The 23766-nt window shown below is 44.4% G+C and overlaps 1 protein-coding gene across 2 annotated transcripts in view; it reads right to left on the bottom strand.

Moving 5' to 3' along the window:
• Positions 1-23766, bottom strand: part of LOC141171619 (uncharacterized) — a 157859-nt gene that overhangs the window by 13231 nt on the left and 120862 nt on the right. The window contains exons 14-23 of one of the 2 annotated variants that reach the window (XM_073655289.1): positions 21703-21930; positions 16258-16437; positions 14707-14856; positions 13431-13553; positions 12798-12944; positions 10780-10999; positions 8177-8266; positions 6742-6861; positions 3685-3836; positions 3021-3107 (exon numbers count right to left, since the gene is read on the bottom strand). In XM_073655289.1, coding sequence (XP_073511390.1) covers positions 3021-3107; positions 3685-3836; positions 6742-6861; positions 8177-8266; positions 10780-10999; positions 12798-12944; positions 13431-13553; positions 14707-14856; positions 16258-16437; positions 21703-21930 — 1497 coding nt within the window. The remainder of the gene's footprint in view (positions 1-3020; positions 3108-3684; positions 3837-6741; positions 6862-8176; positions 8267-10779; positions 11000-12797; positions 12945-13430; positions 13554-14706; positions 14857-16257; positions 16438-21702; positions 21931-23766) is intronic. The other variant, XM_073655290.1, reaches the window with a different exon arrangement.

The raw sequence follows: 23766 nt of genomic DNA, 5'->3' as shown, positions 1-23766 counted from the left end.
GCTACCTGTTGACCTGGAGATGGGAGTCCTGACACCCGAGGACACTTCACCGGAAGCAGACTGGGACACAGAGAGGCAGCAGCAGTACCGGAAAGTACAGGAGAGCGTGGAGCGAAGTCTCTGTCTCGCTAGGGAAAGACAAGAGAAAACTTACAACCAGTATGCTCCCGCTGTTCCCCTGGTACCCGGAGAGCAGGTCTTGAAGAGGAAGAGACGGCTCCACAAGTTGGACGACCAGTGGGAGAAGGACCCGTACACCGTACTGCCCTCAAGCCACGACAACCCGAAGGTTTGTACCATCAGTAAAGACGGAGGGGAAACCACAGCCATTGTATCCCGGGATCACCTGAAGAAGTGTCCCGAACAGCTACGGAACCCAGAAGGAGAGCAAGAAGACCCTCGACCCGTAGAGGAAAGGGAAGATATAGTTAGTACTGTGCTCGGAGACTTCCCTCGGTCCTGGACTCAAGTCAATGGTGCAGTTGTGGTACCCGTCCTCACGTTCCTCCAACCAGCATCCCAAGTGCCTACGGAGCAACAGGTAGAGCTGGAAGAGCAGCCGGTCCAGGAGGCAGCAGACTCCACACAAGCAGAACAGGAGGATCAACCCTCTGCTCATAGTGAGCCTGCCGTACCCCTAGTGAGCCAAAGAGCCCGTAAACAGCTGCCCAGTTTACCCTTGACAGCTCCTACACCCTGTAGTTCAGGGCCAGACAGTCAGCTCCGTAGGTCCACTAGGGCCACTAGAGGCCAGTTACCCGCACGTTGGAGGATTTGAAGTGTTTAAATTGTTTTATTGAGGTCACCTGTCTGTTACTTGTAAATAATTATGTGTTTCTAGTTATTTTTAGGAGTCCTTGGTGGGTTTACCGGGAATCCTTGTACAATTGGTTGGAGCGTAACCTAGGAATGGACTAAAGACTGTTAAGGACTCGGGGCAGGACAGACCCCTACCTGGTTACGTCTCCCTGTTTTGGTGAAATGGACACCTTGCTTTTCTTCAAAACTGCACCCGGTTGCGGACACGCCGTAACCATCTTTATGTGTTTTTCTTATTGTATTATAATTGTTTATACCTTGTTATGTTTTTCTAAAAATATGTTTAGTCCCGGAGTACTAAATTTCACTAGGGGGGAATGTGGCACCCCAGGGGTCTGGTTTCCACAGTAACAGCAATGTTATGTCTGAGAGCAGGTGGGAGGTCTCTTGGTCAGGGATCCTATGCATGCCACACCTCCTGCCCAGTCCTGGGAGGGGAAAGACTTCCCCTATATAAACCTAGGGCTGAGGCAGGGTTAGTGAGCAGAGAAGAAGTAGAGAAGAGAAGCAGATATAGGAAAAGAACATCAGGAGCTCTGTGGGAGCAGTGCTATAAGGAGTCAGGGGCTGGTAGCTGCAGAGCTCGCCCTGACTGAGAAGCTATCACCGGACCCGGAGTCCGAGGCTGTGGGGACTAATCTTTACCCAGCAGCAGAAACCGCCCGGCAGGGGATTTCAGGTCCTCTGGCCAAGAAACCCGAAGGCACGGTCACACGCGTGGGACCAGCACCGCCGTCGTGGAGCGGACGCCACTAGAAGGCCCCGAGTCACCGGCCATACGGGTGAGCACCACACGGTACACTCAGGGACGTGGGCTACTTATACCCGCCTCTAGCAAGGTAGCCAGAAGAGTACAGTCAGTTTGGGAGGCCTACAACTCCGCCTGGCCAGGGGAGATCCCATCTGCTCAAGGACTGACCAGGCCCCGATCGCTAGCCAGTACTCCGGGAGGGTCTATCTTTATCACCAGTAAAGACCCTGAACTACACCGCATCGTCTCTGAGTGATTCCTGCTACCCCCATCATCCACGTCGGCTGCCCTGAGGCCATACCCCTCCCGTTGGGGGTGATACTATCACGCTGCACAATCCTACCACCGGCCTCAGCGGTCTGCCCTGCAGCAGCAGCTCCTTCGCTGCATTCAACGGGTGGCGTAGTCGTACAACATCTACTGTTAAATATACTGCCGTCCAGTTTGACTCCCTGGGCACGGACCGAGTCACCGCCACGAGACTACTACCCCCATCTGATCCGGCTCCGGGTAAGCCCCCCGTGCGCGCGATGCCGCACGACACAGCAGGCCCAGGGGCGCGTCAACTTCATGGGTGATGTCCCACTGAAATGGAAGGGTTTAGAGTTACCGGTAGTACAGTTATTAGTAATTATCACCCAGTCTGGCTGACAGCTGCAGTATGTACTGAGCAAAGTGAGATTCCAGCAGGGAAGAGGGGCACTGAGGAACTGTCAATCAGGCTAAGCAGTCAGTGATTGAGCAGCAGCAGTGAGGAGCATCCAATCAGGCTAGGTGGGTGGAAAGTCAGCAGAGAGGGGGGACACTGAAGAGCAGCCAATCAGGATAGGTGGGAGAAGATTCAGCAGAGAGAAGGGACACTGAAAACCAATCAATAAGGATAAGCTGTCAGAATTTCAGCAGTAGCAGTGAGGAGCAGCCAATCAGGCTAGGTGGGTGGAGATTCAGCAGAGAGAAGGGACACTGAGGAGCAGCCAATCAGGGTAGGTGGGTGGAAATTCAGCAGAGAAGAGGGACACTGAGGAGCAGTCAATCAGGATAGGTAGGAGGAGATTCAGTAGAGACGAAGAACTCTGAGCAGCTGTCAATCAGGTTAAGCTGTCATAGATTCAGCAGTAGCAGTGAGGAGCTGTCATTTAGGCTAGATGGGTGGAGATTCAACAGAGAGGACGGACTTTTAGGAGCAGTCAGTACAGGTAATTGGGTGGAGATTTAGTAAAATTTCCATAAAGGATCATGGAGCCATTCTGACATGGAATTTCAAAGTAAGCACACTAGCCTCATCAGGTCTCAGATTTATTTCAAAATGTATGCAGTTTGTAATGTAATATCTGGTAATCCGCTTTAATTGGTTTATCCAAAAATTCTTGCTTGGGATGTTTCTGGAAGTAAATACGTGTCACAGAACTAATGGGCTATTGATCACACCGAACATTTCATATGTGCTTACCTGGTAAAAGAAAGAATGAGAAAAGGCATTTTCATTGTAACTATTGCGTGGTATATAAGATGTGATGTGCAAATGGAGATTCCCAGTCTGAAAAAACAAAATACGGAACAGGGGAAAGGGATAAGGACAAGATGAAGAGAGGAAGATTATACATGTCTCCAACCAGTATCCCAAAATATGTTTACATGACGGAGTATGAGGAGGTGCTAGAAGAAAGCACAAGAATGCCGTCTGTTCTAGGATGGCTTCTGTTACGCCATTTCATCCTCTTTGGCAATCTTCATCTTTATCTTGCTATCTAACTTCAATAAGTGCAATTATACATTATTTTACACTTTGGCTAGGTAAAGTAATTAATATAAGGGCTGTGGACACATAAGAGGCAAAGAACAATGCAGTGACATTTCGAGCATGCGCAGAGAACGACATGTTGTGGCTCCGGCTTCATGTTCGCACTACGCATGCACTGTAATAAAAAGTATATGGATGTAGATGACTAAGGAAGAGTTCAGCGGTGTCCAGCACATGCACAACGCACAGATGAAGCAGGGGACAGCACACCTCACTTCTCTGCGCATGCGCCGGATAACCTTGGTTACATTGAAATCACGAGCGGATATTCACGCAAGTACTTAATCACTGATCACATAAAAAAGGAACCTACTTTAATATGTAACTTCAGGATCTCCAAGATGTCAGTTCCATACTCATACGTGACAAGTTCTCTTGCAGAAAGCTCTTTAGGATCTATCACGGCCAGGTCACCTTCGCAATTGGACTGTAGATCCTGAACGTCTCTGAATGTATATTTTAAGCCTACAGAAGAAGTAAAACTCGTGTCACAGCAGCAAAAAGTACAGATACATTCGCCCATTATCTGGAGCAGATGAAAAGTTCAGATCCAAAATAGACAGAAGTGTGTTCTATTGGGCTGTATCTACTATTAATAGCTCTATGAGGGTTATTGATGAAGAGCCAAGGACCGAGTGGAGGTAGTCAAAAGAGAGCCACACATGAGTGGACGCATCTTCATTTCTGGTGTTGCCAGATAGGGTCCCTGTTTTGGAGATCTGTGGGAGTCCCGGAGGAATATGTCATAAAAGTAGGACAATGGACTGGTGGCAAGAAGTGCTTAGGGGGAGAACAGCATCAATAATGTTTGGAGTGTATAGGGAAGGGAAGTTAGGTGGAAAAGGAGTCAACTTAGCATTGAGTAGGGGTAGGTCTGGATGCCTAACGGAGGGGCACTAGGGCAAAAAATGATAGAAAAAGGCTGGAGAACCTTTACTATCTTAAGCTAGTGACAAAGCCTTACCCACCCACTCTTACAGTTATATGAAAAAGTTTGGGCACCCCTATTAATCTTAAGCTTAATGTTTTATAAAAATTGGTGTTTTTGCAACAGCTATTTCAGTTTGATATATGTAATAACTGTTGGACGCAGTAATGTTTCTGCCTTGAAATGAGGTTTATTGTACTAACAGAAAATGTGCAATCTGCATTCAAACAAAATTTGACATGTGAATAAGTATGGGCACCCTTATCATTTTCTTGCTTTAAATACTTCTGCCTACTTTTTACTGACTTACTAAAGCACTTTTTTTGGTTTTGTAACCTCATTGAGCTTTGAACTTCAGAGCCAGGTGTATGCAATCATGAGAAAAGCTGCTTAAAGTGGCCACTTGCAAGTTGTTCTCCTGTCTGAATCTCCTCTGAAGAGTGGCATTATGGGCTCCTCAAAACAACTGTCAAATGATCTGAAAACAAAGATTATTCAACATAGTTGTTCAGGGGAAGGATACAAAAAGCTGTCTCAGAGATTTAACCTGTCAGTTTCCACAGTGAGGAACATAGTAAGGAAATGGAAGAACACAGGGACAGTTCTTGCTAAGGCCAGAAGTGGCAGGCCAAGAAAAACATCAGAAAGGCAGAGAAGAAGAATGGTGAGATCAGTCAAGGACAATCCTCAGACCACCTCCAGAGAGCTGCAGCATCAACTTGCTGCAGATGGTGTCACTGTGCATCGGTCAACTAAACAACGCACTTTGCACATGGAGAAGCTGTATGGGAGAGTGATGCGAAAGAAGCCGTTTCTGCAAGCACGCCACAAACAGAGTCGGCTGAGGTATGCAAAAGCACAACTGGAGAAGCCAATTTCTTTTTGGAAGAAGGTTCTGTGGACTGATGAAACCAAGATTGAGTTGTTTGGTCATACTGAAAGCCGTTATGCATGGCGGCAAAAAAACACAGCGTTACAAGAAAAACACTTGCTACCCACAGTAAAATTTGGTGGAGGTTCCATCATGCTTTGGGGCTGTGTGGCCAATGCCGGCACCGGGAATCTTGTTAAAGTTGAGGGACGCATGGATTCCACTCAGTATCAGCAGATTCTTGACAATAATGTTCAAGAATCAGTGACAAAGTTGAAGTTACGCAGGGGATGGATCTTTCAGCAAGACAATGATCCAAAACACCGCTCCAAATCTACTCAGGCATTCATGCAGAGGAACAATTGCAATGTTCTGGAATGGCCATCCCAGTCCCCAGACCTGAATATCATTGAACATCTGTGGGATCATTTGAAGAGGGCTGTCCATGCTCAGCGACCATCAAACTTAACTGAACTGGAATTGTTTTGTAAAGAGGAATGGTCAAAAGTACCTGCATCCAGGATCCAGGAACTCATTAAAAGCTACAGGAAGCGACTAGAGGCTGTTATTTTTGCAAAAGGAGGATCTACTAAATATTAATGTCACTTTTCTGGTGAGGTGCCCATACTTATGCACCTGTCAAATTTTGTTTGAATGCAGATTGCACATTTTCTGTTAGTACAATAAACCTCATTTCAAGGCAGAAACATTACTGTGTCCAACAGTTATTACATAGATCAAACTGAAATAGCTGTTGCAAAAACACCAATTTTTATAAAACATTAAGCTTAAGATTAATAGGGGTGCCCAAACTTTTTCATATAACTGTATATGTATATTTTTATCTTTTAATAGTCATTATCATGGGGGTTGCTTTGAGGCTTGGGGGGATGACAGGATGGATTGACGAAGTAGCAGTGAGGATGCAAAAAGGTTGTCATAGCAGTTTGGGCACCAAGGGCTGGTGTCCTTGGTGTTGGTGGAAGAGTGGCTCTGGTGTTGGTGGAAGGTGTGGCTCTGGTGTTGGTAGAAGGTGTGGCTCTGGTGTTGGTGGAAGAGTGGCTCTGGTGTTGGTGGAAGAGTGGCTCTGGTGTTGGTAGAAGGTGTAGCTCTGGTGTTGGTAGAAGGTGTGGCTCTGGTGTTGGTGGAAGAGTGGCTCTGGTGTTGGTGGAATAGTGGCTCTAGTGTTGGTGGAAGAGTGGCTCTGGTGTTGGTAGAAGAGTGGCTCTGGTGTTGGTAGAAGAGTGGCACTGGTGTTGGTAGAAGAGTGGCACTGGTGTTGGTGGAAGAGTGGCACTGGTGTTGGTGGAAGAGTGGCTCTGGTGTTTTCAAGTTATGGAACCAGGAAAGCTCTGGACTTCCCAGGTGTGAAGAATATATGGACTCTAGCCATGTCATGGATGGGAAGACCCCATTAATGCTGACGTTGAACATCTTCTTATTTACATGCTCCGCTCACCTCGTGCCTTCTTATATCACATTACACATTTCTCATTCTGCTTTTCCAAACCTTTCTATATTGCAATAAAGAAAGGAGAATACAATATCATGGAAATGACAGGTATAAATACCCAGGTTCTTGCCGCTCTGCAGCAGTTTGGCGCTCTGGGCCCTGGCTCGTAGCTGACCGTCCACCTCTTTCAGCAGAGTTAGCAGCGGTGACGCCTCCACAATTTTGCAATCATTCCCATCTGCAAAGCGAACATGTGATTAACATCTGGGTAACTGCTCTGCTTCTACACCCCAATTACAGTAAGAAATAATTACTAATATATTCAATATATTCAGCAGCAGATACAACTGTTCCTCTGCATCACACAGTCCTTATAGCTGGCAGCAGTGTGCGTGGCACCTACAGGTCCAGCTGTCATATTTGGACGCATTACAGAATGGGCCGGATTGGAGCCCAGCGAACCTCCCTTACTGGGGAGGGTAAATGAGTTAAGACATAGCAACTATAACTCTGCTGTCTGCACATTATATTAGTTCAGGGTAATTTTTCATTGTGAAAATTTTTATTTAAAAGGAAACCTGTCACGTCCAGAAATGCTATTTCCCAGCAGATATAGGGTTAATCTTCAGGTTGATAGCGTTAAAATCATGCCTGGCCAGATTACTGGAGCAGCGGCTACAGGGAGAAAATAAACATATCTGCCCTGCAGCTGCTTGATTCCAGTCGTCAGAGCAGTGCATGGACTGGTAGACCATGACTACGCCCGCCCATAGAATTAAAAAAAAGTGCCGGCGTTTCTTACTCCAGAAATGTTTCTGAACTCCCTGAATGGAGCAACTTTTCTGGAAAGGCGCATGGAGACGAATACCAGTGAGAAGATGCACTGACTTTATCAATTGGTGTGCTCCTTTTAATGAATTCGGTGCATTCTCCTCCAAAACACTCCTTAATTAAGATGGCAATATATAACACCAGTGTTAATGAATTGGGTCCTTTGCCTTCTATATCCGCTATGTATCACTGTACATAGCAGACTGTAGAATGAGTTACCAGTGCATGCATCAGTGATCTCTTTTTCAGGTCTGCATCTCTTGTCTCTCTTCTCCTGAACCATCTTCTATGCAAAGTTATGACTACATGAAAGTTGAACTTTTAGGTCCCAATGAAAAATCTCCAACAGGGCCCTTAATTATCACAGTCTTCTCATATGGGCCAAATGAACCTTTTGCACCTTCCTAGATTCAAGGACACTAGCATGATTGCAGCCTCTGCATCCACAATCCTTACACCCCTGCTTTGATGTGATCATGAATCAGTTTAGGAGATGATGGAGAACAGAGATAAAGGTTACAGATGAGAACCATAGTTCAAATAAAAATAAAGCATTATAAGATCCGTCAACAGCATTTCACCTTTTTGTTGAATCTGATCATAAAGTAAAATTGCAAAAAGGCAGTGAAGGTTTAATAAAAAGAATGTGATTTGTGATTCTTACAATATAAAATGATTTCAGAACTTTCCGTGTATAGGGATACAATGTAACGCTATTGTACCTGGAGGAAGCACAGAGGAGAACAAGCAGGGGCTCAGAAGTGTTGTCCTCACTGCTGCAATTTGTTCTGTTTGATGGAATATATTTATATCTAGGACATGAAAGAACATCAGGAGAAAATTCATTGCAAGTAGAACACAATAATACGCAGGACCCCGGTTCTGCAGACAGGTCTCCAGTCTATCGCCACCAGACCAAAGCGCTGCGAACCTCCTCCTACATAACGGCATCCCTGGTGCCTCTTCTGACCAGTGATTTTGTGCAACATCATGGTTGCGGTGTGACACACTCATGGCATCATGCTGAGTCGATACTAATTGTCAGGCAAAATGTATTTTTGTCCTAGTTTTAAAAAATGAGAGATGTCTCAAATCTCCACCCCCCTGTTCATTTGTAAGAGTTTTACATAGAACTCACTGTTGCTTTCCCCCAACCCAGGAATTTTTATGATGCCATAAAGCCTCAGCCCAGAGCAAGCATACTGGTATACCCTGGATTTTTTCCCTCCAATCCTATTGTTTAACTGTACAAACGTTTAATGTCGATTTTAATAATGCACATGACTGTCACAAACACAGGGACCACATTTTTGAGATGGTCACCTTTTTCCAATTGTGATGGTGTGGTTTTCGTGACTAGGAGACCACCGGAAGCCCGGAAAATGGGTTCTGAGCTTCTGAGCGTCATAGAGATATCATATTTAATATCCATCTTCATGAATATTAGTGACGGCAAACATGATGTCTCCATCTTGGATGTGGGACCCCCCCCACACCAAGATATGAAATATGAAGGATTTCTAGGTCTTATGCAGCTGGGTGGGTTCACAAAACTGAGCCCCCGTGTGAGGTAAACACCATGGGTGTCTCCTAAGGTTTTGGCCCCTTACAAAAAAACAGAACGGCCATTTTAAGTCATTCTTGCCCCTGGATGTCAGACGCATGCCCTCCTCGCTGCGTGGAAGAATCACATCTAATTTCCGGGGAGCCGTCCCCCCCACAGAATCTGAGACCATCACCTCGTGGCGCAGGTTTTGCTATTACTTATCCCTTTTATTTTAATAACTGTTTATGCATATATGTACATTGTCTCTTTTATAATATCTTGTATATCTTTTGTAAACACTACCCACTTTTGGGAGTAAATCATTATTATTTACCAGCTTCGTTCTTCTTGTCCTATGTCGAGCAAACACGTTCCTCACCCGCTAATTCACGTTACCTAACGGGTACCCGATCCACCTGATAAGCGATCGGTGGTGGCAGTATACCAGTATTTATGTGATATTGTGGTTTGAGGGTGGCTGGTCGGAGGTATATATACGTTCCTGGAAGGAACTGCTGGTATATATACGTCCTGTCACATCACGTGCCGCAATAGTCGACATAAATTAGAGCAGCTGCGCCCGTGCTTATCCTCGGTCAATACCGTGTTTGATCAGCAGGATAAGGGGGCGCCAGAGAGCTGCAAGGTCTGACCAAAGTGTGTTTTTCTGACACTAATCAGAAGAGGCACCGGAGATTCTGGCAGGTAATAGGGGGCTCGTAGGGCTAAAATTCAAATAACGTTACATACCCCACTGACGTGTCTGTGTTAGTAAATATTTGCATTACCCAAAATTAGAAAAAATTTGGAAAACACTTGCCCAGCATGTAGGAAATGTGTGAATGACTTTAAAACTGGCGAAGACTACATGGAGAGGCTTGTACATTGTAAGCTTGCGAGCAGGGACCTCACTCCTAATGTAACTGTTTGAACTGTCTTACCTTGTATTGAATTTATTGTCTGTACATGTCCAGGCTTAATTTTAAAGTTCTGCGGAATATGTTGGCGCTATATAAATAAAAAATTATTATTATGGAGCTGGCTTGTTTATGCCGACGATGAAGCATGGTGGTGGCTTGGTGATGCCTACAGTGAAGCATGGTGGTAGCTTGTTGAATCCTACAGTGAAGCATGTTGATAGCTTGTTGATGCCAACAGTGAAGCATGGTGGTGGCTCAGGGATGCCTACAGTGAAACATGGTGGTGGCTCAGGGAAGCCTACATTGAAGCATTTTGGCGGCTTAGTGATGCCTACAGTGAAGCATGGTGGTAGCTTGTTGATGCCTAAAGTGAAGCATAGTGGTAGCTTGTTGATGCCTACAGTGAAGCATGGTGGTAGCTAGTTGATGCCTACAGTGAAGCATGGTGGTGGCTTGTTGATGCATACGGTGAAGTATGGTGGTGGCTCGGTGATGCCTACAGTGAAACATGGTGGTGGCTTGTTGATGCATACGGTGAAGTATGGTGGTGGCTCGGTGATGCCTACATTGAAGCATGGTGGTGGCTCATTGATGCTAACAGTGAAGCATGGTGGTAGCTTGTTGATGCCTGGTACTGGATTTTAAATGCAATTATTTACTAAAGCAGCGGTCGTGTTGGTAGTCCACGGCCACCGCTTTAGCAAATATTTGCATTGATTATGCTATATTATGAGGAATGCAAATATTTACTAACACAAACACGTCAGTGGGCTGCGTAATGTTATTTGGACAGTTAAGACCATGAACCGACGCATCTAGTTTTTTCCATGTTTAATTAAAACCAATAAGAAATACTTACGGTAGGTCATTAAGGACAGGATCTTCTGGTCATTGTTTGGTTGGTTCATCTTTCTGGTTGTTGGCATATCTGTCTCCACGTTGTGATGGCGGCGGCCGACATTTACAAGTCTCTCCTTAATCCTCAGCTCTTCTTCTAATTTTAGATTCAGCTTCTCCCGGTCTCGCTGAAGAGTTTTTTCTAGAAATGCGATTGTTTCATCATGCTCTCTAATGAGTTTCTGTAACGTATATGGACAAAGGGGAGGTGAAACAATCTTATATCTGTATCATCTCTCTATCCGTCTATCAATAGATCAGCAGCTCTGAGCGAGATATCTGCAAATATTCAATATATGAATTTTAAGCTGCATTACTGCCATATAGACTGCCTGTATTATATTTATATCTTATATCTATTTCATATACAGTATATCCATCTGTCTACATTTACGTACTTTCTTCTGTTTGCGATCAAACCAGAACAATTTAATGGCAAAATGCCACTTTTACTGACAACTACGATCTCAGAATTACTCACCCTTTCATGATAAACATTCTCAGCACTTTGTATAACCTTTCTGGCCATGCATCACACGTTTGCAGCAGGTCATAACAGCCAGACACCAGAATTCCTGAGGAATCTTAGCTCATTCCCCATAGATAATGGCCTCCCGGTCACTAATTTTCTTGAGTTGTTAAACATTAAGAGATTATTTCTTTGCAAAAACGATGGGGAGGGTGCAAGAAAATACAAAGGGATTGAATGTTCATAAAGGAAGCTGAGGTCAAAAGTTCATTGCTATTAGAACACCGGCTACATGACCTCGATGTCTCTGAGGAGACACGTGGTCAGAAATTCTTGAGTGACTGCACAAGACTCACAGCAGATTTGGCAGGTACTGAGATTTCAGTTTGCACAGTAAGACATATAATAAATGCTGAAAGCCTCCATGTCTGTATTCCAAAACATCACATCTTCTGCTCCAAAAACACAAGAATAGTCAGCTCTGTATGCTAAAATCCATATAAATAGGCCACAGTGAATCATAGTGGTGGCTCATTGATGCCTGTGGTGAAGTATGGTAGTTGCTTGTTGATGCCTACAGTGAAGAATGGTGGCAGCTCGGTGATGCCTACAGTGTAGCATGGTGATGGCTCATTGATGCCTACAGTGAAGCATAGTGGTGACTCATTGATGCCTACAGTGAAGCATGGCGGTGACTCAGTGATGCCTACAGTGAAGTACGGCTGTGGCTCATTGATGCCTACAGTGAAGCATGGTGGTGGCTTGTTGATGCCTACAGTGAAACATGGTGGTGGCTCTGTGATGCCTACAGTGAAGGATGGCGGTGGTTAATTGATGCCTACAGTAAAGCATAGTGGTGGCTTGTTGATGCCTACAGTGAAGAATGGCCGTGGCTTGGTGATGTCAACAGTGAAGCATGGTTGTGGCCTAGTGATGCCTACAGTGAAGCATGGCGGTGACTCATTGATGCCTACAGTGAAGCATGATGGTGGTTTGTTGATGCATACAGTGAAGCATGGTGGTGGTCGGTGATAACTACAGTGAAGCATGGTCGTGACTCATTGATGCCTACAGTGAAGCATGGCGGTGGCTCACTGATGCTCTGGGGATACTTTGCTTCCTCTGGTTCTGGATACCTGCAGGTTTTGAAAGTCCAGATACATTCAATAAATTGTGAGGAAATCTTAGGAGAAACGTCATGCTTTCTGTGAAAACGCTGCAGCTTGGGCATTATTGGACCTTCTATCATCACAATGACCCCAAGGACAGCTCACACAGCTCACCAAGGCTTGGTTTCAGAAGTCTTGGAAGAGTCTTGAAAGGCCATCACAGTCAACTGAGTTTAAAGGTATAGAAAATCTTTGGTGGGGTATGAAAAAGGCGGGTGCAGTTGCAAACCCAAGATTATTAGTTACCTGGAGGCCACAGCCCATGAGGAAGCTGCTGTCTGGATGCCTATCAATCATGTTTGCAGCAGGTCGTAACAGCCAGCAAGACAAACACCACAATACCTGTTTCATCCAGCCATTGAGTTCTCCACGTTCCAGCTGGTCTTGGAGTTTAAGATTCTCTTCAGAGATCTGCTTTCGGTGAGCTTGTTCTACCTCTACTTGCTTTTCCTGTAAACTCTTTAGACAATTTTTTTCCTCTACAACAGACTTCGAAATAAAACACATGAAATTAATCTACAATAGAAGATTTCACCCTTCGTGGTCATTTCTAACTTAGTATCATACTTCGACAGATTCTGTGAGGATAGATACTTCTGATATAACAACCTTGCCCCTTTAGGATGTTACACCCTCTCTGCCCGATTCCTCACTTTCTTCACACCCCATTTCTCGCCGCACTTATCAATGAAGGTGACATGTTCCTTGAAGGATCAGTAGCTCTTGGCTCACAGGTTGCTGTTCACATCATGATGACTGAGTTGACACAGACACATAGTGTAGACGCCTCCCGACAGAGTATGATAAAATCATGTTTATTAACAAACTACAGACTTCTATACATGACAGCCTGTAGTCTGTGAATGGACTGAAGTCCAGGAGCAGGTCCTGAAGAATTTGCCTTGTATTAGGGGACTATCTACTACTGTGTAACCGCTCTGAGATGTAATACGTGATTTATGGCCACACTTTTACCTGCTGCTCCGGCTGAGAACATTCTTCCAGTTCTTCCTTTAGGCATTTTAGTTGCTGTTTTACAAAGGCTTGAAGTTCATATTCCAAGTAATGAGCTTCTTCCACACATGAAAGGATGTGAACCTGCAAAATGTGGATGCAATGAGCGTTATCATGCAAGAGAACATTTCTAATGTGAATCTCATCCGCAGGATAAATGATAAATGTATCGTCGCAAGGGAAAAAAAAAATCACCCCAAAGGGTCTGACCACCGGGATTCCCACTGAAAACGATAACACAGGTCTAAAAGTCCCCTGTAGGTATACAATGGCAGTACGCATGTGTGACCACTGCTCCATTCACTTTTATGGGTCTATGTAGAGGTAGTGCGCAAGCGTGACCACAGATCCATTCGCTTCTACGGGTCTATGGAATGGTATTACGTATGCGTGACCACTGCTCCATTCACTTCTCTGAGTCACCGCTCGATTAATTTCTATGGGCCCATGCACTGGCATTGCGCATGCGTGACCACTGCTCCATTCACTTCTATTGGTCTATGTAGCGGTAGTTCACATGTGTGACCACTGCTCCATTCACGTCTCTGGGTCTACGTAGTGGTAGTGCGCATGCGTAACCCCAGCTCTAATCACTTCTATTGGTCTATGTAACGGTAGTGCGTATGCTTGACCACTGCTCCATTCACTTCTCTGGGTCTACATAGTGGTAGTGCGCATGCGTGACCACTGCTCCATTCACTTCTATGGGTCTACGTAGTGGTAGTGCGCATGCGTGACCACTGCTCCATTCACTTCTATGAGTCTAAAAAGTGGTAGTGTGTATGCATGACCTCTGCTCCACTCACTTATAGGGGTCTACTTAGTAGTAGTGCGCATGCATGACCTCTGCTCCATTCACTTCTATGGGTCTATGTAATAGTAGTGCGTATGCTTGACTACAGCTCCATTCACTTCTATGGGTCTACGCAGTGGTAGTGCGGATGCGTGATACTATCACAGACCTATAGAAGTGAATAGAGCAGAGGTGACATATGCACACTACCATATGCAGGCACTGTTCTTGTGATTGGTGTGGTCCCAGCAGTCAGACCCACGGTGATCATACATTTATCATCTATCCTCTAAATTCCTTTAAATGCAACTTTTTGGATCTTTAAGAGCCCTTGTGTATGAGGCCTAGACCTATCTGGGACACAATCGTGCAAATTAGACTTTGAAAAAACAACGCAATGGAACGAGAACGAGAAGGAACCCTGACAGATAAAGCGATGGCTACCTTGTCAGAGCAGAACTCCTTCAGGCCGCCAGCGATCTCCCCCAGGTGGCGCTCTCTTAGCCGGATTCTCTTTATCACTTGCTGCAGATCCATGAGTAATAATTTGGCTTCTGTTTTGTTGTTGAATAGATTGAGAATTTCTTCTTGACCCTTGAAGATTAAGTGTTGTACAGTTATAGATATAAAGTCTCAAGTTAGGATAAGTTCACATGGGTTCGATTTTACTGCAGAAACTTTCCGTAGCATAGCCACAAAAATCCGCAAAGAAATTGGAACTAAATTGTGCAGATTTTGGTGCTGATTTTCCTGCAGAAACTGGACGAAATAAGGCAAAATAATTAGCTAAAAAACTACATGTTCTGCAGATAATCCACAACAGAATCGACAGCACTAGGATTTAGTAGCAGATTTTAAATTCCCATTTGAAGTCAATGGGGAAAATCCACAACAACTCATAAAGCTGCAACAGAAAAAGGCTTGCTGCGGATTTCAAAATTTGCACAGCTGGTCTATATCAGTGCGGAAAAATTTCTGTTGCATATGGATAAAGTTTGGTTAAATCTCATCCGCATGCCTGTTACACCATCCACAGGCAAATGTAGTAGCATTTGTGTCACTTACTGATTATAATTAATGCTTTCCACCAAGCCATTGTGGAGCACCGCAGAGCATTATGGTGGCACTCCTGGGGCCTTTTGGTTTACAGTGATGACTAGCAGTAAGGTGAAAAAAGGTTTGCCTTAAACTAGATGGACTTAGTCTTCCTTCAACCTTAAAAAAAAAAAAAAACTATGTAAACTTTTGACGTGGATTTTTTTTTTTTTTACATATTTTAGTGGTTACCTTTAGTTAATAAAATTTCACTAAGTTTTAGTCGGCAATTTTTATTCCTTTATTCATTTTCAGACCCCCTGATATACAGTTTGTAGACTGATCCAAGTTTCAGATGTAAATCTTGAGTGAGTGTCTCTGTCAGTAATACAGGCTGGATGTGAAGTCTCTGTGTATCCAGAGTGCTGTTATCTTCAATAGCTCATATATCAGCACAGCTTCTACCCTGCACTGATTTCCTCTTTACTTACGTTCCTCCTTATCTGTAGCCATTTTCTCTGCCTTATATGAGACTATAGATGTTTTCTCCCCTTTCCACTAGAGATATGGGTACAGCCCTCTCCCTGCTATTAAGCCAGAGCCATCAGAAAAAAGGAGCCGGAGCACTGATGGATCCATAACATTTCTGAAAAGCAGTAGGTATAAGAAGAAAGCAAAATAGAAGAATATTTTTAATAAAAACTATTTAGGAACTTTGCATTTAGGAAGCAAGTGTCTCTAAATATATATACTGTGGTGATGTCACAGAAGAAGATGAGGAGGCCTGACCTTCATACTTCTGAAGACTCATGTGGTTAGAGAGGAGATGGTGTCAGTCTCTAAGACAACGGTGAGGACTTTTGGATATGTAAGTTATGTTTTATATGCACACCATGTTGGGGGAGAGTACTACAATTTTGTGGTCTCTTTAATGGAGTTTTTTTTGTCTTGAGTACTCACAGCGACAAGACTATTATCATACTCCTCCCTCTGTTGGGCTTTGAAAACTTCTAGTAGAAGGACTACGGTCTGGCGGAAGTGCCTCTGATATAGGACAAAGCACACAGCATGGTCCACATGGCTCTTGGTGTCTGGACACGTTGACATCTCTTGCAGCGATAAGGTATTTTCTTCTTGCAGCTAAGAAGATATAATAGAAATAATATTATTTTTTATAAGTCAGCGACTTTGCTAAGACAATAAGTAAAGTGCTCACAAAGCCATAGTAACATATGGAAGGTGTCCTGTCCTTTAATACCTAGGCACCACCCTCAACACCAATGTTGACCTAAAAAACAGTGAAAACCACAATGTCAACCCAAAGGACCCCGTATATTAGTACTAGCCACAGAGACCTTCATCAGCTGCCACCAAGAAATACCGGTAAAGAGTGGGTCTGTGTCAAGGGCTCACTGAGTGAAGCAGACAGGTGAGGCACGCCGGACACAGATAGCAGACAGGAGACTGTTAGCAGAGGTACTGAAAGCTATAGGCAGACAAATAACTGAGGTACTGGAAGCCGCAGGCGGCCAGAAGACATCCTGAAGACCACAGTCAAGTAGCAGAGGTACTGGAAGCCGCAGGAGGACAAGAGGACATCCTTGGAGCCGCAGGCGGACACGTAGCAGAGGTCTAGGAATACCATAGACAGGTTGCAGAGGTACTGGAAGCAGCAGGCAGAACGAATACATCTGATTGACCGCAGACAAGCAGCAGAGGTACTGGAAGCCACAGGCAGCCAAGAGACGTCCTGCAGACCGCAGAAAGAGAACTGTGCACAGACAAACTAAAAGTCTTAATACCAAGCTACAGGTGTAGATCATGGGAGACATTATAGGTCTAGGAAGCTCAACACATGGGAGCATGGTGGACTACTTGCAAAGCCTGATGTGGATCACAAGAAAGTTTAGCGGACCGGGGTGTAGGGAGCAGAGCCCAGACCCGGGACAGGTGTGTAAAAGTCTGATTTTGAGTCCATGGCCTTACCTGTAGATCCTGGGTTAATACCAACATTACTAGTGGTCTAAAGATATTAAGGGGTTTATACCGGCTTCTTTGGATGTCTTGGTACTGAGGGGGTTTAATTAAAATATTCTTGTTGCTCTAACGCAGGGATGTCAAACTTAAACACACAGAGGGCCAAAATGAAAAACTTGGACAAAGTCGAGGGCCAACCAGTATACAGCATGAAGGGCCCCACATAGTCCTCTATACAGAATAATGGGCCACACATTGTCCTCCATACAGAATAATGAGACCCACATAGTTCTCCATATAGAATAATGGGCCTCACATAATCCTCCATACAGAATAATGGGGCCCACATAGTCCTCCATACAGAATAATGGGCCACACATAGTCGTCCATACAGAATAATGGGCCCCACATAGTCCTCCATACAGTATAATGGCCCCACATAGTCCTCCATAAAGTATAATGGGCCCCACATAGTACTCCATACAGAATAATGGGCCCCACATAGTGCTCCATACAGAATAATGGCCCCACATAGTCCTCCATATGGAATAATGGGCCCCACATAGTGCTCCATACAGTATAATAGCCCCACATAGTCTTCCATACAGTATAATGGGCCCCACATAGTCCTACATACAGTATAATGGGCCCCACATAGTCCTCCATACAGTATAATGGGCCCCACATAGTACTCCAAACAGAATAATGGGCCCCACATAGTGCTCCATACAGAATAATGGCCCCACATAGTCCTCCATATGGAATAATGGGCCCCATATAGTCCTCCATACAGTATAATAGCCCCACATAGTCCTCCATACACAATTATGAGCCCCACATAGTCCTTCATACAGAATAATGGGCCCCACATAGTCCTTCATACAGAATAATGGCCCCACATACTCCTCCATGCAGTATAATGGCCCCGCATAGTCCTCCATACAGAATAATGGGCCCCACATAGTCCTCCATACAGAATAATGGGCCCCACATAGTCCTTCATATAGTATAATGGGCGTCACATAGTCCTCCATACAGAATAATGGGCCCCACATAGTCCTTCATACAGTATAATGGCCCCACATATTCCTCTATGAAGTATAATGGCCCCACATAGTCCTCCATACAGTATAATGAGCCCCACATAGTCCTCCATACAGTATAATGGTCCCACACAGTCCTCCATACAGTATAATGGGCTCCATATAGTCCTCCATACAGAATAATGGGGCCCACATAGCCATCCATACAGTATAATAGGCCCCACATAGTCCTCCATACAGTATAATTGGGCCCACATAGTCCTCCATTCAGTATAATGGACCCACATAGTCCTCTATACAGAATAATGGCCCCACATAGCCCTCCATACAGTATAATGGCCCCACATAGTCCTCCCCGTACAGAATAATGGGCCCCACATAGTCCTCCATACAGTATAATAGCCCCACATAGTCCTCCATACAGTATAATAGCCCCCACATAGTCCTCCATATAGAATAATGTGCCCCACATAGTCCTCCATACAGTATAATGGGCCCACATAGTCCACCATACAGTATAATGGGCCCAACATAGTCCTCCATACAGTATAATGGGCCCCACATAGTCCTTCATACAGTATAATGGGCCCACATAGTCCTTCATATAGTATAATGGGCCCAAAAGAGTCCTCCATACAGTATAATGGGCCCCACATAGTCCTTCATACAGTATAATGGGCCCCACATAGTCCTCCATACAGAATAATGGGCCCCACATTGTCCTCCATACAGAATAATGGACCCACATAGTCCTCCATACAGAATAATGGGCCCCACATAGTCCTTCATACAGTATAATGGCCCCACATATTCCTCTATGAAGTATAATGGCCCCACATAGTCCCCCATACAGTATAATGAGCCCCACATAGTCCTCCATACAGTATAATGGTCCCATACAGTCCTCCATACAGTATAATGGGCCCCATATAGTCCTCCATACAGAATAATGGGGCCCACATAGCCATCCATACAGTATAATAGGCCCCACATAGTCCTCCATACAGTATAATGGGGCCCACATAGTCCTCCATTCAGTATAATGGACCCACATAGTCCTCTATACAGAATAATGGCCCCACATAGCCCTCCATACAGTATAATGGCCCCACATAGTCCTCTCCGTACAGAATAATGGGCCCCACATAGTCCTCCATACAGTATAATAGCCCCACATAGTCCTCCATACAGTATAATAGCCCCCACATAGTCCTCCATATAGAATAATGGGCCCCACATAGTCCTCCATACAGTATAATGGGCCCATATAGTCCACCATACAGTATAATGGGCCCAACATAGTCCTCCATACAGTATAATGGGCCCCACATAGTCCTTCATACAGTATAATGGGCCCACATAGTCTTTCATACAGTATAATGGGCCCAAAAGAGTCCTCCATACAGTATAATGGGCCCCACATAGTCCTTCATACAGTATAATGGGCCCCACATAGTCCTCCATACAGAATAATGGGCCCCACATTGTCCTCCATACAGAATAATGGACCCACATAGTCCTCCATATGGAATAATGGGCCAGACACAGTGCTCCATACAGTATAATAGCCCCACATAGTCCTCCATACACAATTATGGGCCCCACATAGTCCTCCATACAGAATAATGGGCCCCACATAGTCCTCCATACATAATAATGGGCCCCACATAGTCCTCCATACATAATAATGGTCCCACATAGTCCTCCATACAGAATAATGGGCCCCACATAGTCCTCCATACAGTATAATGGTCCCACACAGTCCTCCATAGAGTATAATGGGCCACACATAGTCCTCCATACAGAATAATGGGCCCCACATAGTCCTTCATACAGTATAATGGCCCCACATATTCCTCTATGCAGTATAATGGCCCCGCATAGTCCTCCATACAGTATAATGAGCCCCACATAGTCCTCCATACAGTATAATGGGCTCCACATAGTCCTCCATACAGTATAATGGGCCCCACATAAGAAAATGCAGTACCAGGATTAAAAATGGAACATTGGGGTCCAGGAGCTACAAGTTCTTCCTCTGGTCATAACCTACTTTCAATGAAGAATCCTGTATGTATACTGTATGGAGGACTATGTGGGGCCCATTATTCTATATGGAGGACTATGTGGGGGTTATTATACTGTATGGAGGACTATGTGGGGGCTATTATACTGTATGGAGGACTATGTGGGGCCCATTATTCTGTTTGCAGGACTATGTGGGGCCATTATACTGTATGGAGGGCTATGTGGGGCCATTATTCGGTATAGATGACTATCTGTCAAACCTGTCTTGCCCTTTTGACTTTTTAAGGTTCTTTGACAGAACTTTACTCAGATGAGGAACTTGGCCTTAATGTCACCGCAACATCTGACGTATTTTTCCAGTCTTTGCAATTCTCCTCTAAAAACTCATACCCTCTCTCGGCCACAGAATTATAGGACACGCGTCTGCGTTCGTCCACTGCTCTCTATGAGAGGCTCTTCTTCTAGGTCTTCTTTGGCTCAAGTGTCTTCAGTCTTTCTAATTCACTCACATGTTCTAGGTAACAAACTCCTACTTGACCACACGTTTCATTATCTTGGAGGCAAACTCATCATCATCCACATACACAAAGACCTCTTGGGGGATACAAAGGGGATACAATGATCTCTCTTAACTTCCGGCTCCTCACCCTCACTCTCCGGGTGGTCTCTTCCTCTTGTTTTGGGAAGTCATGGCTTTCTCCATCCAAGTAATCACAGAGGTAATCTCCCAAGTAAAACTTTGGGGTGGACACCACTTACGATACGCCCTCTTCCCATTTACATGTCAAGGGCTTTAGCTCCTACGTGCTCCACAATACCTCCGCAACTGACCTGCAAGCTCACAAATCAAAGAGCCAGTCTGTCTTGGAAGAGGGTTAGCAGGGCAGTCATTGTCAACCCTCTTACAAGATAACCAAAGGGAGAGATTTATGAGGCAGTTTCCCTTGGTTTTCTGGTGGAAAACAAAGTGCCAAATTTTGGTGCACAAAAAAGCTACTTATTTTTAATCTTACACAGCTTTAGCAATCTTTCTAAAAAGTGAGGATTCATAGTGTCCAGGGACATCATAGTCTCTCTAATTCAGGTTATAAAATGGAATAGAACGAAGAGGAAATATATGCCAACACATAACTGGCAAAGATTTCAGTTACTGTGGCCAAAATGTGGCACATGTATTAAGATATGTCCTCCTCTTTATAAATGTAATGCATCTTACACCAGGGGGCTGCGTTTTAAGACTGGATGTGAAACATTATTCTTAGTAAATCCCCTCCATGTCTATAAATACAGCAATGCATACAGAACAAATGGATAAAAGTGAACCCCGGCGATCACTGGGCACAAATACTAAGGTTACCATCTGCTCCGTTAATGCGCCGTGTTCTTCCTTCAGTTGAGTCTGCATCTCATTTAGTGACATCTGGTTCTGCTGGTCTTTAAAGGATTTCTTTAAGAAAATGATGATCTTTTCTACGTGCTGTTTCTCCAATATTTTTGCTGCTTCTTCGGCAGCAGATTTTCCATGACTGGGCTTAAGGTTCATCTTACAAAGCGTCTTCTTTATTTCCGGAACGCAGTTGTCAGTCTGGTTACAATTTAGGAAAATAACACGTTAGATGCCCTGTGGGGTCTAAGAATGGCGATATCCTGCATTACTGTATAGACATATTTCCCAATTCATCAACTCTGGCGTTTTAACACCAGTCTCTATGAAGGGAACACTGGAGGGAGATACAGAAAATTAATTTTGAAGAGTGTGCCTCTTAATGATTTTGGTGCATCTCTTAATTGCCATTTCTATTGTAATTTGCGCCATTTTTGTGGCATCAATCATTATACACTTTTCCAAGCCGCCTCATGGCTAAGCTCTGACCATTTACAAAGTTGTCAAAGCTAGTTGGGACTGGCGTAAATCGAGTTGCACAAAAATTGTGAATTCTGGTGGAAACTGTTTGATTAGTGTATAGGCAATATTGTATAGACTAAGGCATAACTTCATAAGATTTAGGAAGTACATGTGCCACTTTTTCTTAAGGTTTTGGAAAACGTTGACAGAACTTCATAGCTGCACCTGGAAACCTGGCACCATGTTCATCCTTTATCAGGACAGGCCGCTTATTAACAAATGTAGCCTTTGGGAAAACTGGCACCTGCTTCCAAGAGTGGAAGTTGGCACCATGGTGAGAAGTTTCCACGGTGGCTCACATTTTTTAGGGGTTTAAACAAAGAACAGAACACTAATTCTGCTCATAGATGCAAAGAAGATAACATATAAATTGTATAGGCAATGTTTTGCTTATATTGGCCCCTTCCTCAAGTGTAAGTGTTGGTAGGTAGTTAGTACCGGTAGGTTCCTTAGAAGGATGTGATAGACCATAGTGGAAATCTAATTCTCCATCATTCCACAAATGGATGACAGCTTCCCGATGGTCTTTCATATCCTTTTCATAATCTACACATTTCCCTGAGGAAGCATTATTGTACCCGAAACGTTGTTTGTAAAATATATTGATGTTTCCTTTGGATCCGAATAAAATTTCTTCAAGCAGAACTGTTTTGCTTTTCTATGGTTCTTCTTTGGTTCAGGTACAGGTGGACAAATAGAGGACAGCACACCAGGAAAATGCTACTAGATATCCCGACAAAAGGAGTTGTTCTGTCTGGACTCCCCTCCCCATAGAGTATACTATAGGGGTGTCTGTGATAAGACCACACCTTTAAAGACTACTGAACACTTGTTAACTTAGACATTCACATCACACCCTTCAAATTATACTAATGTGTATATAACAAGTAATACAAAAAGAAAAAGTTACTTGCTTAACTTGCCCCCTACTCCAGCATCAATGCTCTGTTTCTCCTCACGAATCAGTACCCAGCTCTGTGTGACCACTCAGATAGGAGCTGTGAGCTCCTGTCTGCTGTGCTGGGCACCTCTTGGGAGGGTTAGTGGAAAAGGGGGTGGGGGTTGAGCAACCAGGACTCAGACCCCCACTGGTCTACTTGTAATTACAAGGTCAATGAAACATGTAAAAAATATTAGAAAGGTTAAATAATAATAAGCTATTATACTCATCTGTCCTCGGCCCAACCCTGAGATGTCCTGTCACTGCAGCCCCCACCTGGTCCCCTACTCGCTTCTGTTTGGTCTTCAGATAAATGTTCAGTCTGAATCTTGAGACTTACTAGCCCTAAAGTGGTCACGTGGGGGGCAATGGCACAATGGACATTCATGATGTTAATAAAGTGCGCCGCAGACCGCAGTGCCAGAGTATCAGGACTGAAGACTCTTCTCCAGGAAGGGAAGGATGGGCCAGGGAACTGCGGGGGCAGGACAGGTTAGGGGTGGGCCAATGGTAGGTGAGTATGATCTTTAATCATGTTTTAACCCTTTCCCAGCCTGCTATTTATTTTGCTTGGG

This window comes from Phyllobates terribilis, unplaced genomic scaffold, assembly GCF_046119375.1.
Source record: "Phyllobates terribilis strain yellow unplaced genomic scaffold, ASM4611937v1 Scaffold_12__6_contigs__length_324123572, whole genome shotgun sequence".
Classification (NCBI taxonomy): Eukaryota; Metazoa; Chordata; class Amphibia; order Anura; family Dendrobatidae; genus Phyllobates; species Phyllobates terribilis.
The sequence above is the reverse complement of the archived record's forward strand: the minus strand, read 5'-3'. Positions and strand labels throughout refer to the sequence as shown.